Source organism: Leucoraja erinacea, chromosome 1 (genome assembly GCF_028641065.1).
Source record: "Leucoraja erinacea ecotype New England chromosome 1, Leri_hhj_1, whole genome shotgun sequence".
In the NCBI taxonomy this organism is placed as follows: domain Eukaryota; kingdom Metazoa; phylum Chordata; class Chondrichthyes; order Rajiformes; family Rajidae; genus Leucoraja; species Leucoraja erinaceus.
The window spans coordinates 83637216-83663427 of NC_073377.1; the positions used below are offsets into that span (position 1 = coordinate 83637216).

The following is a 26212-nucleotide window of genomic DNA, read 5'->3' on the forward strand; positions in this document are numbered from 1 at the left end:
TGGCTGTCACTTTGTCTGCTTCCCCTCCTCCATCTCCCCTGAAGCCGCTATGTCCAACAAAGCGACGGGAGAATGAGGATCTGGCAGTGGAAGGGGGAGCAGTGGTATGGACAAAGCGATGACTGACAAGGCAAGATGTGGCAGCTGGCAAGATGGGAGCTCCACGGTGGCCGAGCGTATCCTGGAGTTTGTCTGAAGAAAACACTAATGTCAGCCAGGGGCTACAGCATGAGACGCACCAATAGCCGCATCAACTGGATAGTGCAGCAGTTGGTGAAGAGGAGCTCATTAGTGCACCTTGTGGAAGACGTTACCAACTCAGCCAGGATTTGCTCTCCACCACCTCCCTCTTTCTCACGTCTCCCTGCATCACACCGAGTGACCAAAACTAGAAACGTTTATAGCTAGGAAGTGGATGGGAAGCAATAATTTCAATTGCAACAAACAGGAAATAACTATTCAAATGTATAACTTGGTTTCAACATTGTTTTAATGGTTTTTTTAAATTTAACAAATACAGTGATCATCAGTGCTAGTTACAAAGTCATTCTCACCCTCTGTACGAAATTAAAGCTTTTGGTCTTAACTTATAAACAGACATATTTATTCAAGAAATTCCCTATAGAATACCCCTGCCCATATATATAATTCAGCCTCATTTGAAAAAATTTAATGCAGATCTTATAAAAATACATTAAGACAGTATATCATGTTTCCTGACACTAAAAATTGCTCGTTTTAATGCTGAAAAAGTTGTAAACTTTACTTTCAGTATCTAACATCTGATAATTACACCAAAACTATTATTTTTGGCAATTACAGTAGATAACTTTCACCTTTTCACATTTTAAAAGGCGACACGTGGAATTCAAGTTTTCTCCCTTTCACTGTCACCTTATTGCATTTTTAAAGTGGTATGAAACAGGCAGCTAGAAATCATTTAAAAGGCCAGTAACTTTTATACATTCATTACCAAGATGAGAAAAAAGGTTTCCGGCAGTGAAATGTCTGAGTGAAGGCATTGCTCAGGTGAACGATCCTGCCTTGACTTCCAGAACTACTTCGTTCCACAATCACACGAGGCATCTGAACCAACTGAATGGGACTTTTGCCATCTTTAAGTGCCTGAGTAAGGTTCAAAATCTAAACCAGGAAAGAAAAGGTGCATAATTTACAATTCCTTGTAGTTTATAAATATGGATCAGTTTCATGAGTTACCTCAATTGAACTAGTTGACTATGGTTAACAATAATCGGTCAAACAGATTGGCAGTATGAATTAAGTTTATCATAGGTTTCATTTATCCATGAGTCCAGTACTGAAGGTAAACAGGATAGCATGCTAACTATTCCACAAATATTGAAGGGAATAATATAGTTAATTCTCCAGATAGATAACGATACAGTCAAAGACATTTTTGCTTGGATAAAACAAAATAACTTTAGCAGTTCAAAAGAGACAATGTTCAAGATTTCAATGCAAGTTATTTCATCCCAAATTCAAAGCCCACCATTCATTGACTGAATCATATACAATTATTACCTGTCCTCTCATCACTGACATCTGTAGTTCAAAAGTAGCTCTGTCAAATCCTTTGTCAGTCTGCAAAAAGTGTATTAGTGGCAACATTATTTAAAAAACACAAATACATTCCTACCAGAAGGGATTTTTACTTAGCTCATGATCTTTATACAACAAATAGAAAAGCTTAATCATTAGTACATTAAAAACAACAAATTCCCTCATTCTTTGAATGTTGCAAGAAACATTCATTCTATTTCTTAGAGGTACATTCAATTAGCATCAAAATTAGACACAAAAAGCTGGAGGAACTCAGTGGGTCAGACAGCATCTGATGTGAAAAGGAATAGGTGACGTTTTGGGTCGAGACCCTTCTTCAGAGTCAGGGGAAAGGGAAATGAGAGATAGATGGTGAGTACAGAACAAATGAATGAAAGATATGGAAAAAAGTAAAGATAATAAAGGAGACAGGCTATTGTTAGCTGTGGTCTAAGTGAAAATGAGTTACAGACAAGGAGAATCAACAAGACAACTTTGAAGCCAGTACAAAGACTTGGGTGGGGGAGGGACGGAGATAGGGTTGCTTGAAGTTAGAGAAATCAATATTCGTACCACTGTGCCGTAAGGTGCCCAATCAAAATATGAGGTGCTGTTCCTCTAATTTGCATCTGGCCTCACATGGTGGAGGTCTAGGACAGAAAGGTCAGTATGGGAATGGGAAGGGCAATTAAAGTGTTTAGCAACTGGGAGATCAGATAGGCCCAGGTGGACTGAGCGATGGTGTTCAGCTTAACGTGATCGCGCCGATGTACACGAGTCAACACCTTGAACAATGTATACAGTAGATGAGTTTGGCTGAGGTGCAAGTGAACCTCTGCCCAACCTGAAAGGATTGTTGGGGTCCTTGGACAGAATCGAGGAAGAAGGGACAGATGTTGCATCTCCTGCAGTTGCAGAGGAAGGTACCTGGGGAGGGGGTGGTTTGAGTGGGAAGGGATGAGTTAACCAGGGAACAGTCTCTGCGAAAAGCAGAAAAGGGTGGAGATGGGACGATGTGACAAGTGGTGTGATCCCGTTGGAGGTGGCAAAAATGTCAGATGATTATGTGTTGTATGTGATGGCTGATGGTGCGAAAGGCCTGGACTAAGGGGACTCTGTCCCTGTTACAACTCGGGGAGGGTGAGCAAGAGCGGTGCTGTGGGGTACCGAGGAGCCACACGCAAGGGCCTCATTTATGATGGAAGAGGGGGAACGCCTGTTCTCTAAAGAAAGAGGGTATCTCTGATGTCCTGGTATGGAATACCTCGTCTTAAGCCCAGATGCAGCGTAGACGGAGGAATTTTGAGTAGGAGATACAGAGTCTTTGCTGGAAGCAGGGTGGAATGGAGTGTAGTCTATATTGTCGTGAGAGTCAGTAGGTTTATAATAGACGTCAGTTGATAGTCTATCTCCTGTGATGGAGACATTGAGATCAACTCTCTTTTAAAGTACAAGAAAAGCAACATAAATGAATTGGAAATCAGGGGGGAAAAAGAGACACCAGAACAAAATGGAGTTATTACTTAATTTAACCGATCCAAGTCTCGCATTTCTCTGATGGAATTGCCCTTCTAGGAATAATTAATTTTAAACACAAGAATACTGAAAACATAAAACAAACCTCAAAGAGTTCATTGAGATCCTCACAGAGATCCTGTACAAAATTCATATCTGAAATTCGGGGAAGTACAGAGTCTCTCGTCTCCTGTGAAAAAGGAATCTTAGCTTGATGAAGCCATGCCCAATGAAACGGATCTGTTGCAACGGGGAAGGTGAAGAATAAATGTTGGAGAAAAACTGCAGGTGCTGATAATCTGAACAGAAAATAGAAAGTGATGGAACTATGCAACTGGTCAGTTGACATTGGATGAAGGATCTTTGAACTGAAAGGTCAGTTACTCTCCTTTCCATAAATGCTGTCCAACCTGTTGTGCTTCCAAGAATTTCAGTTTCTGTGAACTAAATTCCTCACAGATTATTATAATTGTTCTATTATTCAGTAATCATATGGCTAGGAATTTAGTTACACCTTCAGAACACAATGTTCTTTTTGGATATGGATCTATTTCCCTTTAGAACACCACAACTAAATCTGACCATTCTACCATCACGGGCCATGTATTGTAGATTGTTATCACATGATGTATAAAAGTAAATCTTGTTAGGTTTGATTTTGAAAGTCACCATCAGTCCATGTCCCCTAGTTCTTGATCTCATACCTCCCATCCCCATCTACTGCCCACAGCGAACATAACCAATGACCGCTCAAGATCCAGCCATTCTCTTCTCCCCTGCCCGTTGGGCAGAAGATACAACATCTTGAAAGCATGCATCACCAGATTCAAGAACAGCTTGTCAACCTCTTGAATGCACCCCTCATATGCCAAGGATGACCCCCTGATCTCCCAAACTACCTCATTGCAGCCCTTGCATTATTTTTAAATCTGTACTCTCTCTGTAGCTGAAATACTATATTCAGCATTCTTTTTCTCACTAGCATTAGCTTAAAGCACTTATGAATTGTATGATTTGCTTGGATAGCACATTAAAAATGTTTGCACTATACCACTACCAATAGTTAGAGAATGACAGGCTATGTAAATGAGGGGCACAATTCTAAAATGGCTACAAGAGGATCATGTACAATATTCTCAATATTGAAACACGAGAAAATCACAAATTATAAAAATGTGCAAAAAATGAGAATGTTAAAAACAGATTACAGAATCTCAGAAATGTTTTACTCAGAACATGTGAATAAAATAGCTTTTAACATTAGGTATGCTTACATGCTCTCCATTCATCAGGATGCTTGAATGGAAAAGCTAATCCATTATCAATGGCTGCAATTTTAATAATTGGTTCTTGGCAATGCGTCCATTTAGAGTCCTATAAATGGATAGTTTCAATTTTACTTCAACAAATTCTGAATATTTAATAGAAAGTTTTTTTAAATTTTTTAATAAACCACTGGTAATATTGACAATTCCACTTAAAAAAATACCCATGAAGAAAGTGTATAAAAAGCGACCCTACAATTCCTACAAACTCTAATCAAGTATCAAACAGATACAGGATACAGACTTACAACAGCTCATATTTTGCTTGGGCAGTTTATAACCCAGCACTTGATGTCGTCAATTTCAACTAACTCAAACCCCCCCCTTATCCTAGTCGCCCTACCAGTTCAACTGGTTGCATTTTTGTATACCCCTTGTTATCCCACCTTTCCCTCGCTTGGATAGCACGATAACAATGGGCTATTATGGGATGCACTCTTCCCGAGGTCATCTGTTGCCGGCTCAGATTTGTTCTGGCCTTTTCTTGCCTTGTTAATTACCCCCCCCCCCCACCCAACCCCTCACTTTCCTTCTGAAGGGCTCCGACCCAAAACAGCACCTATTCTTTTTCTCAATAGATGCTGCCTGAGTTACTCCAGCATTTTGTGTCTATCTTCAGTATGAACCAGCATCTGCAGTTCTTTCCTATAAAACCCTCCTTGATTAAAGCGACGTTATTTAAAAATCAAGACTCCTTAATATTAAAGGCATAAAATAAGCTTTGATGATTGCTTGTACTCCTCTGATGCGTATCTGCTTCACGATCTTTATGCCTGGTTTGTACAAATGAACAGAGGTGAGGAAGGAAGTGGGCAGCATACAATGGAGGAGGAAAAATCTGTCCCCCTTTTCCATCTCACCTCCCTTGCCCTACTCCCTGGTTCTTCCTCCAGCTTCCCCTTTTGCTCTCCTAATCCCCATCTATGCCCTCACTCACCAAACCACATGGATGACATCCACTCTTTAATCTTCCTCGCTCTCATCACACCTCAACATTGCCATAGTGGCTTTTTCCTCCTTCCTTCTCCCACTGCCATTACCTAGAAGATTGGTTCATCTCTCCCTCTGCTGCACTGCTCATCTCAGGCCAGTTACTCGGGCTCTGCCTGTGGTTTTGTGTCAAATCTATTGCTCTCCAAGTCTTTTTAAATGTAAGGCGAGGTGAAGACCATCAAACTTTGTATGAAAAAACCTCCTCTTGTCAGTGATTTTTCTGCTCCAAAGAAATAGATCCTTATTTTACAATTCCTCAGCCACTAATATTTTATGTGGCTCAATAAATCTTCCCTCAGCAATCAATATATCAGTTATATCAAGAGGACTGGAATACAAAAACAGGAATGTAATGCTGAGGCTTAATAATTCGCTGGCCAGGCTGCATTTGGAGTACTGTAAGCAAATCTGAGCAAAGATGTGCTGGCTCTGTAGAGGGTCCAGAGGAGGTTTATAAGAATGATTCCAGGAATGTGTGGGTTAGCATGTGATGAGTGCTTGACAGCACTGGGCCTCTTCTCACTGGAGTTTAGAAGGTTGAAGGGGGGGAGACCTCATTGAAACTTACAGAATGATGAAAGGCATAGACAGAGTGGATGTTTCTACTGATGGGACAGTCTAGGACCAGAGGTCATATCCTAGGAATGAAAGGAAGCTCTTTTAAAAAGGAGGTGAGGAGGAACTTCTTTAGTCAGAGGGTAATTAATCTGTGAAGGACAAGTCAGTGGATATTTTTAAGGCTATCTATTATTTATAGATAGATAAATTATTGATTAGAATGGGATTAGATCAGCCATGATTGAATGGTAGAGTGGACTCAATGGGCTGAATTTAATTCTTCTCCTATAACTTGTGAACTTGTAAGCATCCTCGTACCAAAGAAAACAATCCTAGTCCAGGTAAACTTTAATCATTAAAAGTGTTTTACTTTTAATTTCCTTGTAATTAATTGGCCACTGTAACGTGGCCCTGGCATGTTGATGGGTGTGAGCATCTGGAAGAAAATGATCAGAATTGGCCAGGGAATATAATAGAATTAGTGCAAATGCATGCTTGATGGTCAATGCAGAATTGAAATGTCTATTTCCTTGCTGCATAACAATCCACATATATATTCAAAAGCATTACCGTAGCAGACCTCCCCACATTCATCATTCTGAAACTCAAATTGATCAACCACATAAATAACATGGCTACAAGGCCTTTACAGCCAATGAGTATCCTGCAGTGAGTGACTCGCTACCTGACCCTAAAGGTAGGCATGCAAAGGAATCCTCCTCACTTGTCTGGATACGTGAAACTCCAACAACATCAGTTTGATACCATCCAGGCCAAAACATTGCAGGTGACTAACAATATCAATTGGACACAAAAATCTTAGAAATAACTGAAAAACTGTTTAATAGGCCCATAAAATATTTCATAACTTTTCTACACAAATGTTTCAGTCATATTTTGCTATAAAAACATGCTTGGAAGTTTTTTGCTCCAATAAAAAATAATTACAAGATACTATATGTTAAAAGATCTCTGCATTATGAAAATTTCCAGCACCCACCTTATCACAAAACTCTGTTCTGTTTTCTGGTTTTTCATATTTCATTAACCAGTTATCATTGCCTCTATCTGCGGAGAATGGAGAAAAGTGAAGCTAGTCAATTAATCTGGTATCCAAATATTTTGTTTACCAAACAACAACAACAAAAAAAAACACTATTCCAATATGCATTCAGATTTATTTCAGAATTGGTAGTTCCATTCAGCTAAACACTCAATCATGTGAGTTGCACATTGAGTTTAGAGCTGTCATGGCACAGCTTTGCTATTTTTAAATTTATCTTGTCATGCTAATCCCTAATTTGGTTCTCTTAACTTTGCAATCAATTTAAAACAACTAGATAAGCATTAAGAAATTGACAACACACACCTTGATATTGGTATTGGTTTAGTTTGTCACACGTACCAAGATACAGTGAATAGCATTGCATGATATCCAGTCAAATCATACTATACATGAGTAAATCAAGCCATATACAAGTACAATAGAAGTGCAAAGATAAAAATACTAGAGTGCAGAATAGTGTACAGCATTGTAGCATAACAGTAACAAAGAAGGTGCAGATAGGAAAAGGAATGCAAGGGCGTCAATGAGGTAGAATGGGAGATTGGAACTACACCCTCAACTTATGAGATGTCCATTCAATAGTCTGATGACAGCTAGGATACCTTAACCAATCACCAGAATTAATTACAATTCCTTTAATGTAGAAAAAGATACACCACTGAGGCCCTTAACTTTGATCAAAAATATTTCAAAGTTAATTTGCATCAAAAATATATTTAAACAATATTCTTTAATATCCTCAAATATTTGTATTTCCTCATTCCACTGCTTTGTATCGTGTTTACTGATTAAATCTAAATTTGAGATCAAAACAAAATCAGCAGATGCTGAAAATGGGAAATTAAAACAAAATGTCAGAAAATCTCAGGTCAGGCAGCTTCTGTGGAAAGGGATTTAAGGGCCTGCCCCACTTGGGCTTTATTTGTTCATCATTTAAGCGACATCATTTACGCGTCACGACGCACGACCCACGCAAGGCGTGCATGGCATATGATGAGACGTGGTGGCGTAGGCAGAGACGGGCGGCAGCGCCCCAGGATTTTGGGATTCTCAAAATTGTCGCACATCACCTGCGTGACACGCAAATGATGCCCAAGTGGGATAGGCCCTTTAATGTTTCAGGACAAAGGGTTCAACATTATCTGTTTCTCTTTACACGGATGTTTCCTGGTCTGCTGAATGTTTATAGTGTTTCTACCTGCTCTTAAGTTAACCATCTCTCCCTGGACCTGCGTTCTCCTGGAATCAACAGCTAATGACTATCGACCTGTGGCACTAACGTCTGTGGTGATGAAGTGCTTTGAGAGGTTGATCATGGCGCAAATCAACTCCTACCTCGACAAAAACATGGGCCCACTGTAGTTCGCTTAGCGCCACAACAGATCAACGGTGGATGCGATCTCACTGGCTCTCCACTACACTCTAGACCACTTGGACAACAAAAACTCATATGTCAGGCTGTTTTTCATTGATTACAGCTCGGCATTTAATACAATCATCCCCTCCAAGCTGGTTACAAAACTCGCAGAACTGGGTCTGTGCATCCCACTGCAATTGGATCCTCGACTTCCTCATTCTCAGACCACAGTCTGTTCGTATTGGTTGAAATGTGTCAGACTCGATAACAATCAGCATGGGAGCACCTCAAGGCTGCGTGCTCAGCCCCCTGCTGTACTCACTCTATACTCATGACTGTGTAGCCGGTCATAGTGCGAACTCCATCCTCAAGTTCGCTGACGACACCACTGTTGTGGGACATATCACTGATGGGGAGGAGTCAGAGTATAGAAGAGAAATCGAGCAATTGTCCATATGGTGCCAGCATAATAACCTGGCCCTCAACACCAGCAAAATCAAGGAACTGATTGTGGACTTTGGAAGTAGTAGATGGGGACCCACAGTCCCGTTTGTATCAACATAGTTGAAAGGGTCAAGAGCTTCAAATTCCTGGGTGTACACATCTCTGAAGATCTTTCCTGGTCCGAGAACACCGATGCAATTATAAAGAAAGCACATCAACGCCTCTACTTCCTAAGAAGATTACGGAGAGTCGGTTTATCAAGGAGGACTCTAACTTCTACAGGTGCACAGTAGAGAGCATGCTGACCAGTTGCATCGTGGCTTGGTTCGGCAACTTGAGCACCCTGGAGAGGAAAAGACTGCAAAAAGTAGTAAACACTGCCCAGTCCATCATCGGCTCTGACCTCCCTTCCATCGAATGGATCTATCGCAGTAGCTGCCTCAAAAAGGCTGGCAGTATCATCAAGGATCCACACCATCCTGGCCAAACACTCATCTCCCTGCTACCTTCAGGTGGAAGGTACAGGAGCCTGAGGACTGAAACGACCAGGTTCAGGAATAGCTACTTCCCCACAGCCATTAAATTAAACTTGGCTCTGAACATTAATAGCTCATTATCTGTTATTTGCACTTTATCAATTCATGTGTGTATATATTTATATAATGGTATATGGACACACTGATCTGTTTTGGAGTCAATGCCTACTATGTTCTGTGGTGCTAAAGCAAAGCAAGAATTTCATTGTCCTATCAGGGACACATGTCAATAAACTCACTTGAACTTAACTACAAATACCCTACCATAAATATCTAAATTTAATTATCTGTTAATCCTTTTGATCCAAAGTAACATTTCAGTTTAACCTTTTGATGTTCTCCATGAAATGTCCAGTAAGGCAGCATTCATGGTATCGCCTAAGCAATAAAGGATAACATTTGCAGTTAATGGGGCAACATCCAAATCCCAAAGAGGAAAGCTGCCAATTTTTTGTTATCAATACATCTTTCGAAGGAGCTGATCGTGGACTTTAGGAGGGCACATCATCCAAGGACGTACACTCCATTGAGGATAAATGGGGTTCCTGTGGATAGGGTGAACTGTTTTAAATATCTCGGAGTCCACATCTCTGAGGATATGACATGGGCATCACACGCCTCAGCACTCGTGAGTAAGGCAAGGCAGCGCCTTTACCACCTCAGGCAATTGAGGAAATTCAGAGTGTCTCCGAGGATCCTCCAGTGCTTCTACGCAGCGGCGGTGGAAAGCATCTTGTCCGGGAACATTACCATCTGGTTTGGGAATTGCTCTGCCAAGGCCAAGAAGGCTCTGCAGAGAGTAGTGCGTTCAGCCGAACGCACTATGGGAACTTCACTCAGCCCCCTGCAGGAACTATACAACAGGAGGTGCAAATCCAGAGCAAACAAGATCATAAGAGACCCCTTCCACCCCTGCAACGGACTGTTCCAGCTGCTCCGGTCAGGCAAACGCCTCCGTTGCCATGCGGTGAGAACGGAGAGGTTGAGAAGGAGTTTCTTCCCAGAGGCAATTCGGACTGTAAACGCCTATCTCACCAGGGACTAACTCTACAGAATGTTTTTCCTTCCATTATTTATTATGTAAAAGAATATGTGTGTTATGATTGTGTTTATAATTTGTTTGGTTGTTTTGTTGTTTGTCTTTTGCACAAAAGTCCGCGAGCATTGCCACTTTCATTTCACTGCACATCTCGTATGTGTATGTGACAAATAAACTTGACTTGACTTGACTTCAGGAAATAGTCAAAGGCAAGGCTAACCATTATTCATACCCAATTCTAGAAGAGGAGAGTTCCCAGACAGCTTCTCATTCGGAGCCAGTGTCAAGTCAAAAAGCCTTGGGGCATTCTGGTTTGCCTGTTTTTCTTGTCCTTTACGGTAAGAGAGACTACTGGTTTGGGAGCAACTGTCTGGATAGTCCGAGTGAGTAATTGCATGCCATCTACACAAATTAATGCAATCCAATCATGACACATCACCAATGGAGAAAAGGAACTTTTAGGATAGTGAATAATGTGCCAACTAAAGGGGTGGCTGTGAAGTGGTTATCAGGCTTGAATGTCTAACATAACAAATGTGAAAATCTGTAAATAAGTAGCAGAACAACTATCAGAAGACAAATTGCTGGAGGATCTCAGTGGGTCTGGCAGCATCTGTGCAGGGAATGGCCAAATGACGTTTCAAGTCGGGACCCTTTTTCAGACTGAAGCAGAGTGTAGATAAAGCTTTCTCTCTATTCCAGACTGAAGGGTCTCAACCTGAAATGCCACCTGTCCATTCCCTCCACAGATGTTACTTAACTTCGTCCAGCACTTTGTTTTTTTTGCTCAAGGTTCCAGCCTCTCAGTCTCATATCTCTCAGAAAATTCAATGGGCTCACATGCTATCCACTAGGAAAGAATCATATCACTCTTACTAGCCCCACCAAGTGGTTACATTTTAATACTGTTGCAGGGATAATATTTTGTAAAATATGCACATGCAAGATAAACACAAAAATGAGTGTTCATCATTACCTGCAATGTTCCAAGTTTGATTTCTGGCATTTTTATGGCACTGGACATAATGGTACTAATTCAAACCAAACTGGCATGATAAAAAGGGGTATTTAATCAGAAAATGCATATATTTAAATGCACCAGAATACTCTCAGAACACTTGATACATGAAGACTCAGGCTTATTGCATTTGATGCATTGCCAATGCCAATTAATTGAGCTGCTTGATTTAGGAAAGGTTGATTGACAAAAAAGATCAAACAATTAAGTGCAACATTCCACTTTAATGATAGTCGCACCCAAACTTGGAAGGATAGAACCTGTAAAAAATTAATTTTTTAGGCCAACAGAACTTAAATGTAATAAATATATTTAAAGACTAATCAGATCCTTTGAATAATTAAAACAGCAATGCTCACATTTCAACTTTAAAATTCTTTTTAATGCTCACCTGTATTTCTGATGATGAAATCCAAGATCACCAATTTCTCAAACTGAGACTGAAACTGCTTGCGTGTGTTTTCTGGCAATGGGTCAGTTTCAAATCTTCGGAGCCAGTAGTCAGCTTCTTTGTAACTATCTACGAAGAGTTGAAAGGAGCCAACCTAAAGTAGTAGAATAGTAGCAGTAGAATATTGTCAAAGATTTCAAAAAAACTTAACATTTGTTTTTATGCCTCCTAGAAAGTCCTTTAGCAATTCATGCAATTATACAAAGGTACAAAGATTAATAAGCATCAGGAACGAATTCCTGAGGAGGCTCAGTCTCAAGTAAATTAACCAAATGCATTAACCAGCAGTAGAACACTTAAATCATTTGAAACAACTGTGAAAGTCAAATCTGATTGAACATTGGCAGTGTAAAGAATAATTAGGTCAAGTTGCAGGGTCTCAAATAACCTATGAAACCAAAATGTTAGTTTATTAATATAGACTATCATCTTGCACACTGGCTCTTTTTTTGTCCGTGTATCTGACAAATTAAGTATAACTATACTATGTGCCTATGATCCATTATTTGCAAGCTTTGTCAATGCACTTGCAAAGCTTGGCCACATGACAAGTACCAGCGAACATTATCTTCCTATAATCTTAAAAGTTAAAAAATGAATCACTTTGGTCGAAAGAAAAGGTAAAAGCAGCAATAACTCAATCTTTGACAAAAGGTATATTGTTACTTCTAAATTTGTTATAATACAATATATGTACATACATCTAAAGATAATTCTTTTAAAAGGTCATTTATTCTGTTTGTTACTCAGGAAAACAATATAAAATAACAAAGTTCAAAATTACCTACTGAAGATGTAAAAAAATTAATACCTTTGGAGGCAGCCCAATTCTATGAAACCTGCGACCAACTTTTGGCACTTTCTCTAAAGCATATTTCTTTCCTCTGGATTTTGCTCTATCTATTGCACTGTAGTTGAATGTTTCACTTGCAAGCCAAACTACCTACATAGAAAAAATAAAAGCATGTTTAAAATTAGACACATTCAGTTTTACTTGGAAAATGAAGCAGCAGGTCCCATATAGTCCCAAATTTGTGAAAAAGCACTTGAGATGGAACAAGAAAGGATTCTCATTCCTGCAGATTGTACTCATTTCTTTTACATGGCAGCCATCTAGTGGCACCAAGTGAACTTACACACACTATATAGAATAATATTAAAATGAGGGTGGAATGAAGGAAGTTTAGGCTTGGGATGAACAAATCAAAAAGTCAATTTAAAAATGAGCTTTCAAACAAGTGTAATAACTAAAATGGAGGTGTTCAGAAAGTGTTTCCTAATCATGGATTGAAGGAGGGAGATGAAAGGCAATAGAGGCTATCAGAAGTCTACGTTTGTATCTATGGGGTGTGGAGAATGGTGAGCAGAAATAAGTTGTAATATAGAGAAAGATCATAGAGATATTGGTAAACTATAAATTCAATACATTGCAGCTGACATATGTAAGAAATGATGATCGAAACAAGCAGCTGTAACTTAAATTAGTGTTGTTTGAAAGATGAATAGTTAGAAAGTGTGTGATAACATACAACATTCAAGTAATAACCAGATATATAGATCTTCATTTGAAGGGGAAAGGAAAGGCACCTGGAAGCCACATAACTGTAAATATATGTGGTAAAATGAAAGACAATAGTAGCTTTTGAAAAATACAAGGGTGATAACCAAGTTAAATAATGTTCAGTAAAGGTCTAAAGAAAGGGCAAGGTGAAAGGAGAAAGATAACCATCCACCATTAAAGAGAATTCCAAATTCTGTTGGACCACAAATTAAAATTGTAGGATGTGGCGGGGACTGGCAGGAATCCAGCCAAAAACTAGTCGGACACAAGTTGTGTGTTCTAGACGTGTTTATTCTTCTGCTTACAGCTCCCTACCCCTCAGCTGACACGGGCGCTGCCCGGCCTTAAATAACAACTCAGATAACGACCCCGTGACTAGCGCCTCCCCCACCAAGACGCCACCCTCTGGTGCTATCAGGTGCCGCCACAGGGTAAAATGATACGATAGTTAGAGAAAGGGACCAATAAAGAATGTTTTCTCGTGGAGCCATAACCTATGGCTCAGATACCAATTCTGTCTTTTGACAAAATTCAGAATGAAACAGTGGACACTGTGGATTTCTAACCAGTATGTAGATTTGTTTGATAGAGTTCAAAACTATTGCACTATATGAGTGAATATATTAAAATGTCTAAGTGGTAGTTAATGTACTGTATATCAGTCCAAGGGAAAGGACAGTGACGTTCTGTTTTGATGATAACTTAACTGCATTACCAGAACTCATTATATGCTATTTGCAGCTGACACAATTTGGTCAACACTGTGAAAACTGGTGGGGTCATAAGGAAGATAATTTAACCTAAATAATTAAAAAATTAAAAAATGCATACATGGAGACATAAAACTTAGGAAAGAAATGATCCGAAACAGTTTATAGGCTGAACTGGGATAATGTGCTTAATTTTGAATTCTACAATTTATAAAGCTGTTAATGGCTTAGAAGTATAAAGCTGATAAAGATTTTATTTTTAATAATGGCCAGTATGAAATGCAATAAAAACACTACTGATTTAAAAGTTGTTATTTACCGATAAAGGAGATAGTCACATTATTTAACAAGTTGAGGATACTTCACTTATTTTGTGGCCTTACTAACATTTGGTAGGCTTGATGAAAAATTTATGCTAGCACAAGCAAAATCTAAAAAAGGTGATAAATGCTGATGCCGTTTTATTTTTAATTTTAAATGCGCAGCCAAATTATATTAAAATACTAGACTATGTTCACATGGGAGGGCTGGTCCCCCGACGCAATATTCCACCTCTCCACCAATTCCAATATTGGTGGCCAGTGTGGGGGGCTTTCTGGAGTGCTGATATGGGTTCTTGGGGTGGCAGCTCAGTCCCTCAAGCCTGATCTGCTGGCAGCTCACTCACGGCTGGTGGGCTGGCAGTTGACTCGTGACTATTCCTTGAAATTCCATTTCAAGCAGGGTGCAAGGCCACCAAATTCAAATCCATGTTCCTACCATTTCAAGCAGGGTGCAAGGCCACCAAATTCAAGTGCAGTTTCCAACCACTTCAAGCAGGGTGCAAGGCCACCAAATTTAAGTGCAGTTACGTACCACTTCAAGCTGGATCCAAGGCCACCAAATTCAAGTGCAGTTTCATACCACTTTCAGCAGGGTGCAAGGCCACCAAATTCGGTGCAGTTTCATACCACTTCAAGCAGGATGCAAGGCTGCCAAATTGAAGTGCAGTTTCATTCCACTTCAAGCAGGGTGCAAGGCCACCAAATTCAAATGCAGCTTCATACCATTTCATGCAGGGTGAAACCACCATAAAACCACATAAAACACCAAACCCACAGTTCAGTAGACATTCAGTGTGTTCAGTTGATTCACAGCTCAGTCATGACCTCTCCCATCATGCAGAGACTGAGCCACACCCACACTTCCGGATTTTATAACCCCTCCCCCTCCCACCGGAAAAGGTGTGGATTTCAGGGCGTGATTGACAGGAGAGAGATTCTCAACATTTTTTAAACACTAATAACATTTTTATTTTTCATTGATGCGAAGAATTTTCTGCACCTGCTCAGCAGAGTAAGATGGCCAAAAATCACAGCTGTAAGTGGTAGCATTTTATCTAAAATCAATATACAGTGCAAACAGGAAGTAAGTGCATTTGCAGTAGTGCCTTTTAACTTCAAGCCAAAGCACGCAAGCCACCATTTGCAGTAAGAAGTGCCTTTCAACTTCATGCCACCATTTGCAGTAAGTAGTGCCCTTCTTCAAGCCAAAGCACCCAAGTCACCATTTGCAGTAAGAAGTGCCTTTCAACTGCAAGCCAAATCACCCGCCACCATTTACGGTAAGAAGTGCCTTTCAACTTCAAGCCAAAGCACCCAAACAACCATTTGCAGATAGTGCCTTTTTACTTCAAACAACCCATATTTTCATTTTCAAACCACATTAAGGGTACTCACAGTTGTGTAGACATTTGTTCAGTGTCATTCAGAGCCCAGAGAGACATGACCCTTGGCTTCATCCATCTTGCAGAGACTGAGGAAGACCACTTCCTGGTTTTATAGTCACCGCCCCCTCCCCCTCCAGTAGGTGCAGCAGAGAGGATGTGATTTTTTTTAAACTTCAAGCCAAAGCACCCAAGCCACCATTTGTAGTAAGTAGTGCCCTTCAACCTCAAGCCAAAGCACCCAAGCCACCATTTGCAGTAAGTAGTGCCTTTCAACCTCAAGCCAAAGCTCCCAAGCCACCATTTGCAGTAAGTAGTGGCTTTCAACTTCAAGCTCAAGCACCCACCATTTAAGTAGTGCCTTTCAACTTCAAGCCAAAGCTCCCAAGCCACCATTTGCATTTAGTGCCTTTCAAATTCAAGCCAAAGCTCCCAAGCCACCATTTGCAGTAAGTAGTGCCTTTCAACTTTAAACCAAAGCTCCCAAGCCACCATTTTCAGTAAGTAGTGCCTTTCAAATTCAAGCCAAAACACCCAAGCTACCATTTGCAGTAAGTAGTGCCTTTCAACTTCAAGCCAAAGCTCCCAAGCCACCATTTGCAGTAAGTAGTGCCTTTCAACTTCAAGCCAAAGCACCCAAACAACCATTTGCAGGCAGTGCCTTTTTACTTCAAACAAACCATATTTTCATTTTCAAACCACATTAAGGGTACTCACAGTTGTGTAGACATTTGTTCAGTGTTATTCAGAGCTCAGAGAGACGTGACCCTTGGCTTCATCCATCTTGCAGAGACTGAGGAGGCACACCACTTCCTGGTTTTATAGTCCCTCCCCCTCCCTCCAGCAGGTGCAGCAGAGAGAATGGTGATTTCTTTAAAACCTCAAGCCAAAGCTCTCAAGCCACCATTTGCAGTAAGTAGTGCCTTTCAACTTTAAACAAAAGCTTCCAAGCCACCATTTGCAGTAAGTAGTGCCTTGCAACCTCAAGCCAAAGCACCCAAGCCACCATTTGCAGTAATTAGTGCCTTTCAACTTCAATCAAAGTACCCAAGCCACCATTTGCAGTAAGTAGTGCCTTTCAACTTCAAGCCAAAGCACCCAAGCCACCATTTGCAGTAAGTAGTGCCTTTCAACTTCATGCCACCATTTGCAGTAAGTAGTGCCTTTCAACTTCAAGCCAAATTACCCAAGCCACCATTTGCAGTACTAAGTGTCTTTCAACTTCAAGCCAAAGAACCCAAGCCACCATTTGCAGTAAGTAGTGCCTTTCAGCCACCATTTGCAGTAAGTTGTGCCTTTCAACTTCAAGTCAACGCACCCAATGCACCATTTGCAATATGTAGTGCCTTTCAACTTCAAGCCAAAGCACCCAAACAACCATTTGCAGGCAGTGCCTTTTTACTTCAAGCAAACCATATTTTCATGTTCAAACCACATTAAAGGTACTCACTGTTGTGTAGACATTTGTTCAGTGTTATTCAGAGCTCAGAGAGACGTGACCCATGGCCTTATCCATCTTGCAGAGACTGAGTGAGGCACACCACTTCCTGGTTTTATAGTTCCTCCCCCTCCCTCCAGCAGGGGCAGCAGAGAGAATAGTGAATTTAAAAAAAACATTATTATCTCTCTGATTTGTCATTGATGGGAAACATCCTCCGCACCCGTAAGGCAGAGGGGGGGCTCTGAGCGAGGTGGCCAAAAATGACGGCCGTAGGTGGCTGCGTTCTGTCGGAAATCGCAGCACAGTGGGCCAAAAGCGGTCAAGATTAGAGATTTAGTAATGTAGATCACAGGTTATTCAGTTGTGTGCTTAATCAGGAATGTAGATTTGCAATTTATTGATTCCGAACACTGATTTTATTCCAATTCTTCCCGACGGGCCGTGTGCGCCTGTGGACTGGGAACGCGGCGGAGGCCTTGATTGTGACTGGGGCCCGGGTTGGCAACACGGATGTGTGAAGTTGGGAGTTGACAGTGGTGGTGCCTTGGCAGTGGTAAAGCCTCACGACGATGGGGCCTCGGTGGTGGTGGTGGTGGTGAAACAATGGAGGACCTGGCATGGTGCAGGGGCAGAAAACCCGGGGGGCCAGAGGGGACATGTCCCCTCCATGTTTTGAGAGGTGGGGGACATCTCCCCTCCCCCCCCCCCCCCCAAAGTTTTTGTAATCCGGATTTTAAAATCCGGTGATCGAGGGCGCCGATTGGAGGAGCGAGACGTCGGTCGACAGGTAATGGGGACGGGACATGATTCAGCGCGATGATTGGAGATGTGGGGGGGGGTGGGACTGAGGATAGAGCGCGGTGATTGGAGGAGAGAGACGTTGCACAGACGTGCGCTTCATCCGCAGCCAGGATGATCCCGGCCGGCTCTGTCCTGTCCCTACCCGAGTACCCCCCCCCCCACGGTTGGCCAGAGAGGTCGGCAGCAAAGATCCTCCGCTATAGGATCTTTGGTCGGCAGTCAGACGGGCCAGCGCAGAGAAACAGCGCTAAACCCAGCTAACTCTGCCTGTCCCGCCAGGTGAGCTTACAACCCTTCCCGGAGCTTGCGGGAAATATGGCCAGCGCGGAGAAGCAGCGCTGGTGTCCCGTCAGTCCGGACAGGGCTGTAGTTAACCCGTTGAGAGGCAGAGTTGAGCTGCATTTAGCACTGGATTGAGCCTCTGAAGCCGCACGCGCGTGCGTGTGTGTGCACGCGTGGCCGCCAAAAATTGTGTCTCCTGCCCCCTTTGATAGCGAGTTCCGCTCTTGCGTGGGGGGATCGCCGTGAGGTAGAACAATGAACACTAGGGTGGGGGTGGGCAAAGGACAATGGGGACCCTGCGTGGGGGAATCGCTGGGGGGGGGGGAAGGAGACACAAAAGGGAGAGCCGGCCTGCTCGTAGGCGTAGGTGGCTGCTATTTGTATACATTGTGTACGCAAGCAGAGAATTTCACAGTGCCTCGTCACATGTGACAATAAATAATTCCAATTACTATTCCTAATTCTACTAGATTCTTCGAGATGTTATTCTAAATATTGAAATGTATCCGATAAGTAAAATCTAGTTGTAAAGTAATTTAATTTGAATAACTTTGTATTGTTAATGGAAAAACATGTAGTTTCATTTTAGTTATGCCAATCTGCAAGACGGCGAGATTGTTCCAAAATAAAAAAACAAGTGTATACTCTCTACACCAAAGAAGTCTTTCTCTTCCTCTTTCACTCGGCCCCCGCCCTGCATCCCTCCCCCCCAAAAGTAATTTGGGTTAGATTCCACTTCACACACTTTGCCATTTATTTCTTCCAAATCCTTTTATTAAAAAATCAAATTACTTGGAAAAAACAATACTGGTGTAGTTACAATTATCTACCTTACAACCAAAAATGCTTTAAATGGACCCAACCAGTAATCATAGCATTAAGAAGATGAGCAACAAAATCCTCTAGAGGGTAGCCATACAAGAAATAGGAGCTCATACAATACAAAATCCAAGTTTTATAGTGCTTTCTCAGAAATGTAACAGATGTTATAACAAACGAGACACAAAAGATAACTAAAAGTGGACATAAAAATGTATGCCTACATAGAAAATCAACTGCATCATTAAAGAGTTCACCTGCCGAATGATGCAAAATTTAGACACATTTCAATCACCTCCAAGATAAAGATGGCAGTAACATACCTTAGTTTTTGGTACCACTCCCAGCCCCAATTTTTCATCTACCAGGTAAGCACCAGCTTCTGATAAGTAACCTTGATTAGGTATAAGACAACTACGGCCAAAACAACATGGACAGCAGATCTTGTGGACAAATTTAGTCCATTTGGGATTTAATTGCCCATAAGGTTCTTCTGTTTTTGGCTTGAAGACTCCAATTATTCTCTGGAAAAAAAAAATTGATCATGTTTAAACTTATGTCAAAATAAATCACAACAGCTAAAATTCTGTGCCTACTTAAAACTAAACTAGACAAATACCATTTTCTTCTGTAACAAAAAATTATTTTCTCAAAAAGAATCTGGATTTTTTTTTTAAATCACGTTGAAAGATTAATGTGAAAACTAAATGCCAGAATATCAATTTACATTTGAATGTATGGATGCGAAGGCTCGGTTGGCAGGACAAGGAACCCGCCCAAAAGGCTCGGAGGGAGCTGGAGATGATTGGTGCTTGGTGCAAGGGCCAATAGGAGGTTAAACTGGGGTAATGCCCCCAGCTCCCGCAGAAGGTGACCACGGGACACAAAGATGACCGGGCGAGACGAGGAAAGGGATGTTGGTTCGCGGGAACTGCTCCAGTACATCGAGCGCATGGGTCGACTGGACTTTCAATAATGGCACCAAAAATGGTAGCGCCAGTATGTGTAATATATGCCAAAAGAATTTCACTGTGCAGTTACAGATGTGACAAAGCACCATTGAGGTAGTATGTCAAGTCTAAAAGATAGCTTCTAAAATTAGAAAGTTAGCGCTTGCTCATTTGAGCTTAATTGAACTTAACAGCCAGCCAAGTCTTATCTAATGCTAAACAATTTCACTGGCATCAAAGTGTCATCTTTGATAAGCAAAGTCCCATTCCTTCAGATTTCTAATTGTAGGAAACATTTAAATTTACTTTGCTCTCTTGTCTCCATGCATTCTAAGTAATTTCTAGTTTTAATCTAGTGTTCTTCAATTTTATTCGATGAGGAGACATTCTATCGTAGTTTATTTTTAAATTGGTCACGCCTCCTATATAAAATGTTTTGCAACTTTCTGAATGGTAATAAATGCCAGTTCAACATGGTAAAATAAGGATGGCAGGGTGGTGGAGCAGTAGTGTTGCTGCCAACAGCACCAGAGACTGAGATGTGATCCTGACTACAGGTGCTGTCTGTATGGAGTTTGTACGTTCTCCCTGTGACCACGTAGGTTTCCTCCGGTTGTTTTGGTTTCCTCCCACACTCTAAAGACTTGTAGCTTTGTGGATTAATTGAGCTTATATTGGTGTCTATTCTAATAAAATTCAAAGACCCAATTCAGGTCTTCAATCCTCATGTGAAATGTTACCAAAACACATGTATAATCTAATCAAGGAAATGCTAAACCTGGAAAATAAGATTTCTCTCTTGAGTTAATTGACTTCCTTATGACCAGTACAGATTCATAGAAACATAGAAACTAGTGCAGGAGTAGGCCATTCGGCCCTTCGAGCCTGCACCGCCATTCAATATGATCATGGCTGATCATCCATCTCAGTATCCCGTACCTGCCTTCTCTCCATACCCCCTGATCCCCTTAGCCACAAGGGCCACATCTAACTCCCTCTTAAATATATTCCTTGCTCTCAAGTAAGCCATTAAAGCCCTGTCCCACGGTTCGAGTTCATTCCAAGAGCTCTCCCGAGTTTAATAAAAATCAAACTCGTGGTAAGCACGGCGAATGAACGTAGAGGGTACGTCGGAGCTCGGGGATGTCTCTTAGCGTTAACGGCAGGTACTCGGGAAGACTTGCTAACGGCAGGTAAGCACGGGAAGACTCATGAAGATTTTTCAACATGATGAAAAATGTCCACGAGAGCCCCGAATACCGGCGAGTGGCCATTACCGTAAATTACCATTGAATCAGGGCAAACTCGGGAGAGCTCTTGGAATGAACTCGTACCGTGGGACAGGGGTTTTAATTTACATTTACAGTGGAAGGGTTCAAAATCCTTCTCAATGACATAGAACAGAATTGTACAGCAACGGTTCGGCCACAGTATCCTTCCATTCCCTGCATATCCATGTACCTATCCAAAAGCCTCTTAAATGCCACTGTCATATCACCTCCACCACCACCCCTGGCAGCACGTTTCAGGCCCCCTTCACTCACTATGTAAAAACACTTGCCACACACATCACCTTCAAACGTTGCCCCTCTCAAATTAAAGCTATGTCCTCTAGAGTTCTGGCATTTCTACCACAGGAAAAAAAGTTATGTCTACCCTATCTATGCCTCTCATAGTTTTATAAATTCTACTATCAGGTCTTCCCCTCAGCCTTCAATGTGCCAGAGAAACCAATCAAATCTAAGGCATGCTCCATCTCAGGTAATGTATTTCTTATCTTGGTAGACATCCACAAGCAACTTAATTGTGAAATGGTTCTTAATTTGAGTAGATCTGTAACAACAATAGAGCAATACAGTCATCGTTGTACAGCACAAAGAGACCCTTCACCTTAGCACATCCACGCAGATCTTTTCCCCCACCTACAAATCCCATTTGCCCACAATAGATCGGATTCATTCTAAAGGGCCTGTCCCACTTGGCGATTTTGCCGGCATCATCAGTGTCACCAAAAAAGTGGCAATAAAAATGTTGCGACACTTGAAAAAACACCGCTCGTCGTAAGTCATCACGCCGCATCAGAAGTCACCACGCCACTTCACCGCCGCTTACTTTTCGGTGACCTGATACGTCAGTCAATGATGCCGGCAGTCACCGAAAAAAAATCGACAAGTGGCACAGGCCCTTTAGGGTTGTCTATTTGTGCCTGTCTAAATTACTCTTAAATGTGGCGATTGTATCTGACCATACCATCTCCTCTGGCACCAAATTTCAGATATCAACGACTCTGTAAAATATTTCTCTTAAACATTCCTTCCTCTCAAGATAAAAGATTAGACTATGACTCCTCCATCAGGTCATTCTTCAAAGCTACAGGGAAAACAAATACAGTCTATCCAATCTCGGCATAACTGAAGCCTTCTTGAGGCAACATCCTCGTGAATTTCTTCTGCACTCGCTCCAGCACAATCACATCCTTTCTACAGTGTGCCAACCAGAGCTGTACGTGATACTCAAAGTGCAGTCTAACCAGTATTTTGTAAATTTGCAACATAACATCCCAACTTTTATATTCAACACACTGATCTATGAAGAAAAGCATGCCATGTGCCTTCTCCACCACCCTGTGTCGCCACTTTCAGAGATCTATGGTATTGAACCAAAAGCTTTTCACTACACGTGACAATAAATGAAATTATTGGCATTACGCAGGTTGAATTAGTTATAACGCAATTCCGATTGAGAGAACCATTTAAAAGTTACTTTGGAAAATGACAAAGAATAAATATGCTATCTTGGATTTCCATATAACATATTCCAATAAGCAGACACCAATGTCTCGCCACTACTTCGAAATTAAAAGCAATCACTTCTATTGACACTTGTGCAACTAACAGAGTAACATGCAGCTTTTACTATGTTTAACTATTGATGACATTTATTTTTGAAAATCCTGCAGGAAAATTAATTTTGTTAATGCAAGTCTAAAACTAGCTCCTTACCCATTTTGCCCTATTCTCACATGCAAACATTGATGACTAGCAGAATATCTGTGTATAGAATATAATTTTCAAGTATAATTGTGCTAATCAAGGTCATTGTTGAACAACGACCTGACCCTCTGAGTTACTCCAACATTTTGTGTTCATCAATGTTGAACAATCACCAAACCAACATTATCACACTTGTGGTGATTTTAGTGCCTTTGATTAAGCATCTAAATTTGCTGAGATACATTTTTTTAACTAGTGGAGAGAAACTTGAGCATATCTTGAAAGTAACAATGGAAAAAAACAAATTTGAACTAATTAAAATGGATGTCACATTCAAGAGCTAACAGGAGAGTTCAGTTTTGCGTTCGGAAAAACCTTGTGATTACTACGTGCCACAGAATTCTTCAGCTAATGGTTACCGCAATGGCGATAGTATCTTGCGACTTGAGCCTTGTAATTGCTGAGTGCAGAAAGTAGTCATTGTGATACAATGTCAATCAATAACCTCCTGTTAATAGATCAAACAATAAAATGACAACAGCTGCAACAAATTCATAACGAAATCACGGAATGCTTTCACAACATCGAGGGATGTCACTCAGATTGGTACTAACTTTTTAAGAGCTGATCCTACTACCCTCATCCCGTCCTCATTTCACATATTCTGTTTTGCTGCAGCAAGTAAGAATTTCATTATCCCAAACACTCTTGACTCTTCTTGCTAATATTTTCCTTTTGGATATTTATCGTTCCCTTTTGATCATTACATTTCAAATTGCACCACAGCTTTTTTGGCTCTTTGATCAATTGCCTTCTGCCATGTCCATCCCATCAATGAGAGCAGTTTCTGTCTATCCCTCAATTTTTAATACTGACTTCAGATCCCCTTGCAATCTGTTTCATGGAAAATGCAAACATTTCTCCAGACATTATTGTTAATTCTAATGTTTAAGAAAGTACTGCAGATGCTGGAATAATCAAAGGTGGACAAAAATGCTGGTGAAACTCAGCGGGTGAGGCAACACCTATGGAGCGAAGGAATAGGTGATGTTTTGGGTCGAGACCCTTATTCAGACTGAAGAGTCTCGACCTGAAACGTCACCTATTCCTGCACTCCATAGATGCTGCCTCACCCGCTGAGTTTCTCCAGCATTTTCGTCTACCTTGTTAATCTAATCCTCACCCACACATTAGTCTGATAATTATTTTCTGCATTCCCTCCAAAACCTGCACACCTTTCCCAGAACATGGCACCCAAATCTCAAGATATGGACCAGTGTTTTATAACATGTCAAGGCTTTCATGTTCATGTACTTTATATCTCTTAAGGCAGCCCAGGATTTCATCTGCTTTTTAAAAATATTTTTTCAAACGCCATGGTAGTTTCAATACAAAACTCTGCATATACCATAAGCTCAGTGTCCTAGTGTCCTTTTAGAATTGTACCGTTTGTACCCAATGCTTGATAATAAAAGCAGAATGCAGAAAAACAGGTGGAGGAGGTGGAGAGGGGAGGAAGCAGAGGAGGGTGGGAAGAGGGAGAATAATGGAGATGGGGAATAGGGGACTGAAGAATGCGTTCACATTGATCTTGTATTTTACAAGTTATTGCCATTTTGAGTGTGACTGCCAAGTGGCAGTCGCACTCCCACTTTCTGGCCTCGCCTGCGCAGTTGGGGGAGAGTTGACGTGACTCGGGTCACAACAGGAACCCGTCAGCCGCGCCTGCGCAGTTGGGAGCTATGGGTCAGCGGTGAAATATTGCGTTGGGGGAATGGGGCCCAACTTAGTCTAGTTTTCAATTAAGTTTGGATTTGATTTAACATTCAAGTATCTTAAATATGGCATTTACTTAAACACAATGGTGCTTAAGATTAGCTGAGTATCTTTCTGAATTGGTATCTCAGAAGCTTAGACTAATTATCTGGAGAAAGATATTCAAATCCCACCATGACAGCTGAGGCATAAAAATCCAGTTGACCAAATAATAAGGAATAAAAACCCAACACAAGCAATGACCATGAAATTACCAATTATGGCAAGAACACATCCTGTTCACTAATGCTTGATGCCCTAACAAAACCTTACTCTCAACACCTTGACTCTTATTTGCCCTTAACGACGCGCAGCAAATCATTTAAAAAGCAGAAATAAGTGGACAATAAATAACTGGTCCTGGTAGACACACAAATTCTATGAATAAAGAAAAATATATATTTTAGGACACACTCACACAGTGGTATTATCTTTCATAAATGAAGTGACAAACAAATTATAAAACAATGGGTTGGTATCTTTAGATCATTAAAAATAATTTAAATCCTCCTCTGCAACATTAGTCAGAGTGAAAAGGATTCACACATTCAAACAGTGAGGAATGTTTAAATGTCCTAAAACTCAGGATTACTGGGGAAGGGGATAAGTCATGACCTGAAAACTTTAGATGCTTTACATTTTGTTTCTCTGGTGAATTCTATGATATTCGATTGTAGATGGGAGTTTAAGTTCAGAAATAACTTGGAAGAAATATACATGAGAATTAAATGGAAAGCAATCTTTAAAAACAAAGTGGACTCATTAAACATTATAAGTGGCCAGTCAATTTCCCTAACGACCTCTCAAATAACTGCATATGCACCTTTTTAAAGCCTTATATTAGGTAAATCATTCAAACCAGTTATAGCAAGCAGCAATATTTTAATTGTGAGAATTATGAAAAATTCTTGCAAATACAAAATTCTTCATGAATTGAACTGTTCACAGCTGATGATTCAGAATTTTTTAAAAAATGTTTATAAATGTTAAAGATAAATTTGCATTGTGGGTTTCATTGTACAAATATTCAAAATTAACATCGGCAATGAAACATAGAAACATAGAAATTAGGTGCAGGAGTAGGCCATTCGGCCCTTCGAGCCTGCACCGCCATTCAATATGATCATGCATGATCATCCAACTCAGTATCCCGTACCTGCCTTCTCTCCATACCCCCTGATCCCCTTAGCCACAAGGGCCACATCTAACTCCCTCTTAAATATAGCCAATGAACTGGCCTCAACTACCCTGTGGCAGAGAGTTACAGAGATTC

The 26212-nt window shown here is 40.9% G+C and overlaps 1 protein-coding gene across 1 annotated transcript in view; it reads right to left on the reverse strand.

The window, feature by feature from the left end:
• Nucleotides 1-472: 472 nt before the first annotated feature.
• Nucleotides 473-26212, reverse strand: part of pi4k2b (phosphatidylinositol 4-kinase type 2 beta) — a 40385-nt gene continuing 14645 nt past the window's right edge. The window contains exons 2-9 of the mRNA XM_055638134.1: nucleotides 19505-19705; nucleotides 12674-12805; nucleotides 11803-11956; nucleotides 6952-7019; nucleotides 4350-4449; nucleotides 3182-3315; nucleotides 1543-1602; nucleotides 473-1143 (exon numbers count right to left, since the gene is read on the reverse strand). Of these exons, the coding sequence (XP_055494109.1) occupies nucleotides 970-1143; nucleotides 1543-1602; nucleotides 3182-3315; nucleotides 4350-4449; nucleotides 6952-7019; nucleotides 11803-11956; nucleotides 12674-12805; nucleotides 19505-19705 (1023 nt within the window). The 3' untranslated portion in view covers nucleotides 473-969. The remainder of the gene's footprint in view (nucleotides 1144-1542; nucleotides 1603-3181; nucleotides 3316-4349; nucleotides 4450-6951; nucleotides 7020-11802; nucleotides 11957-12673; nucleotides 12806-19504; nucleotides 19706-26212) is intronic.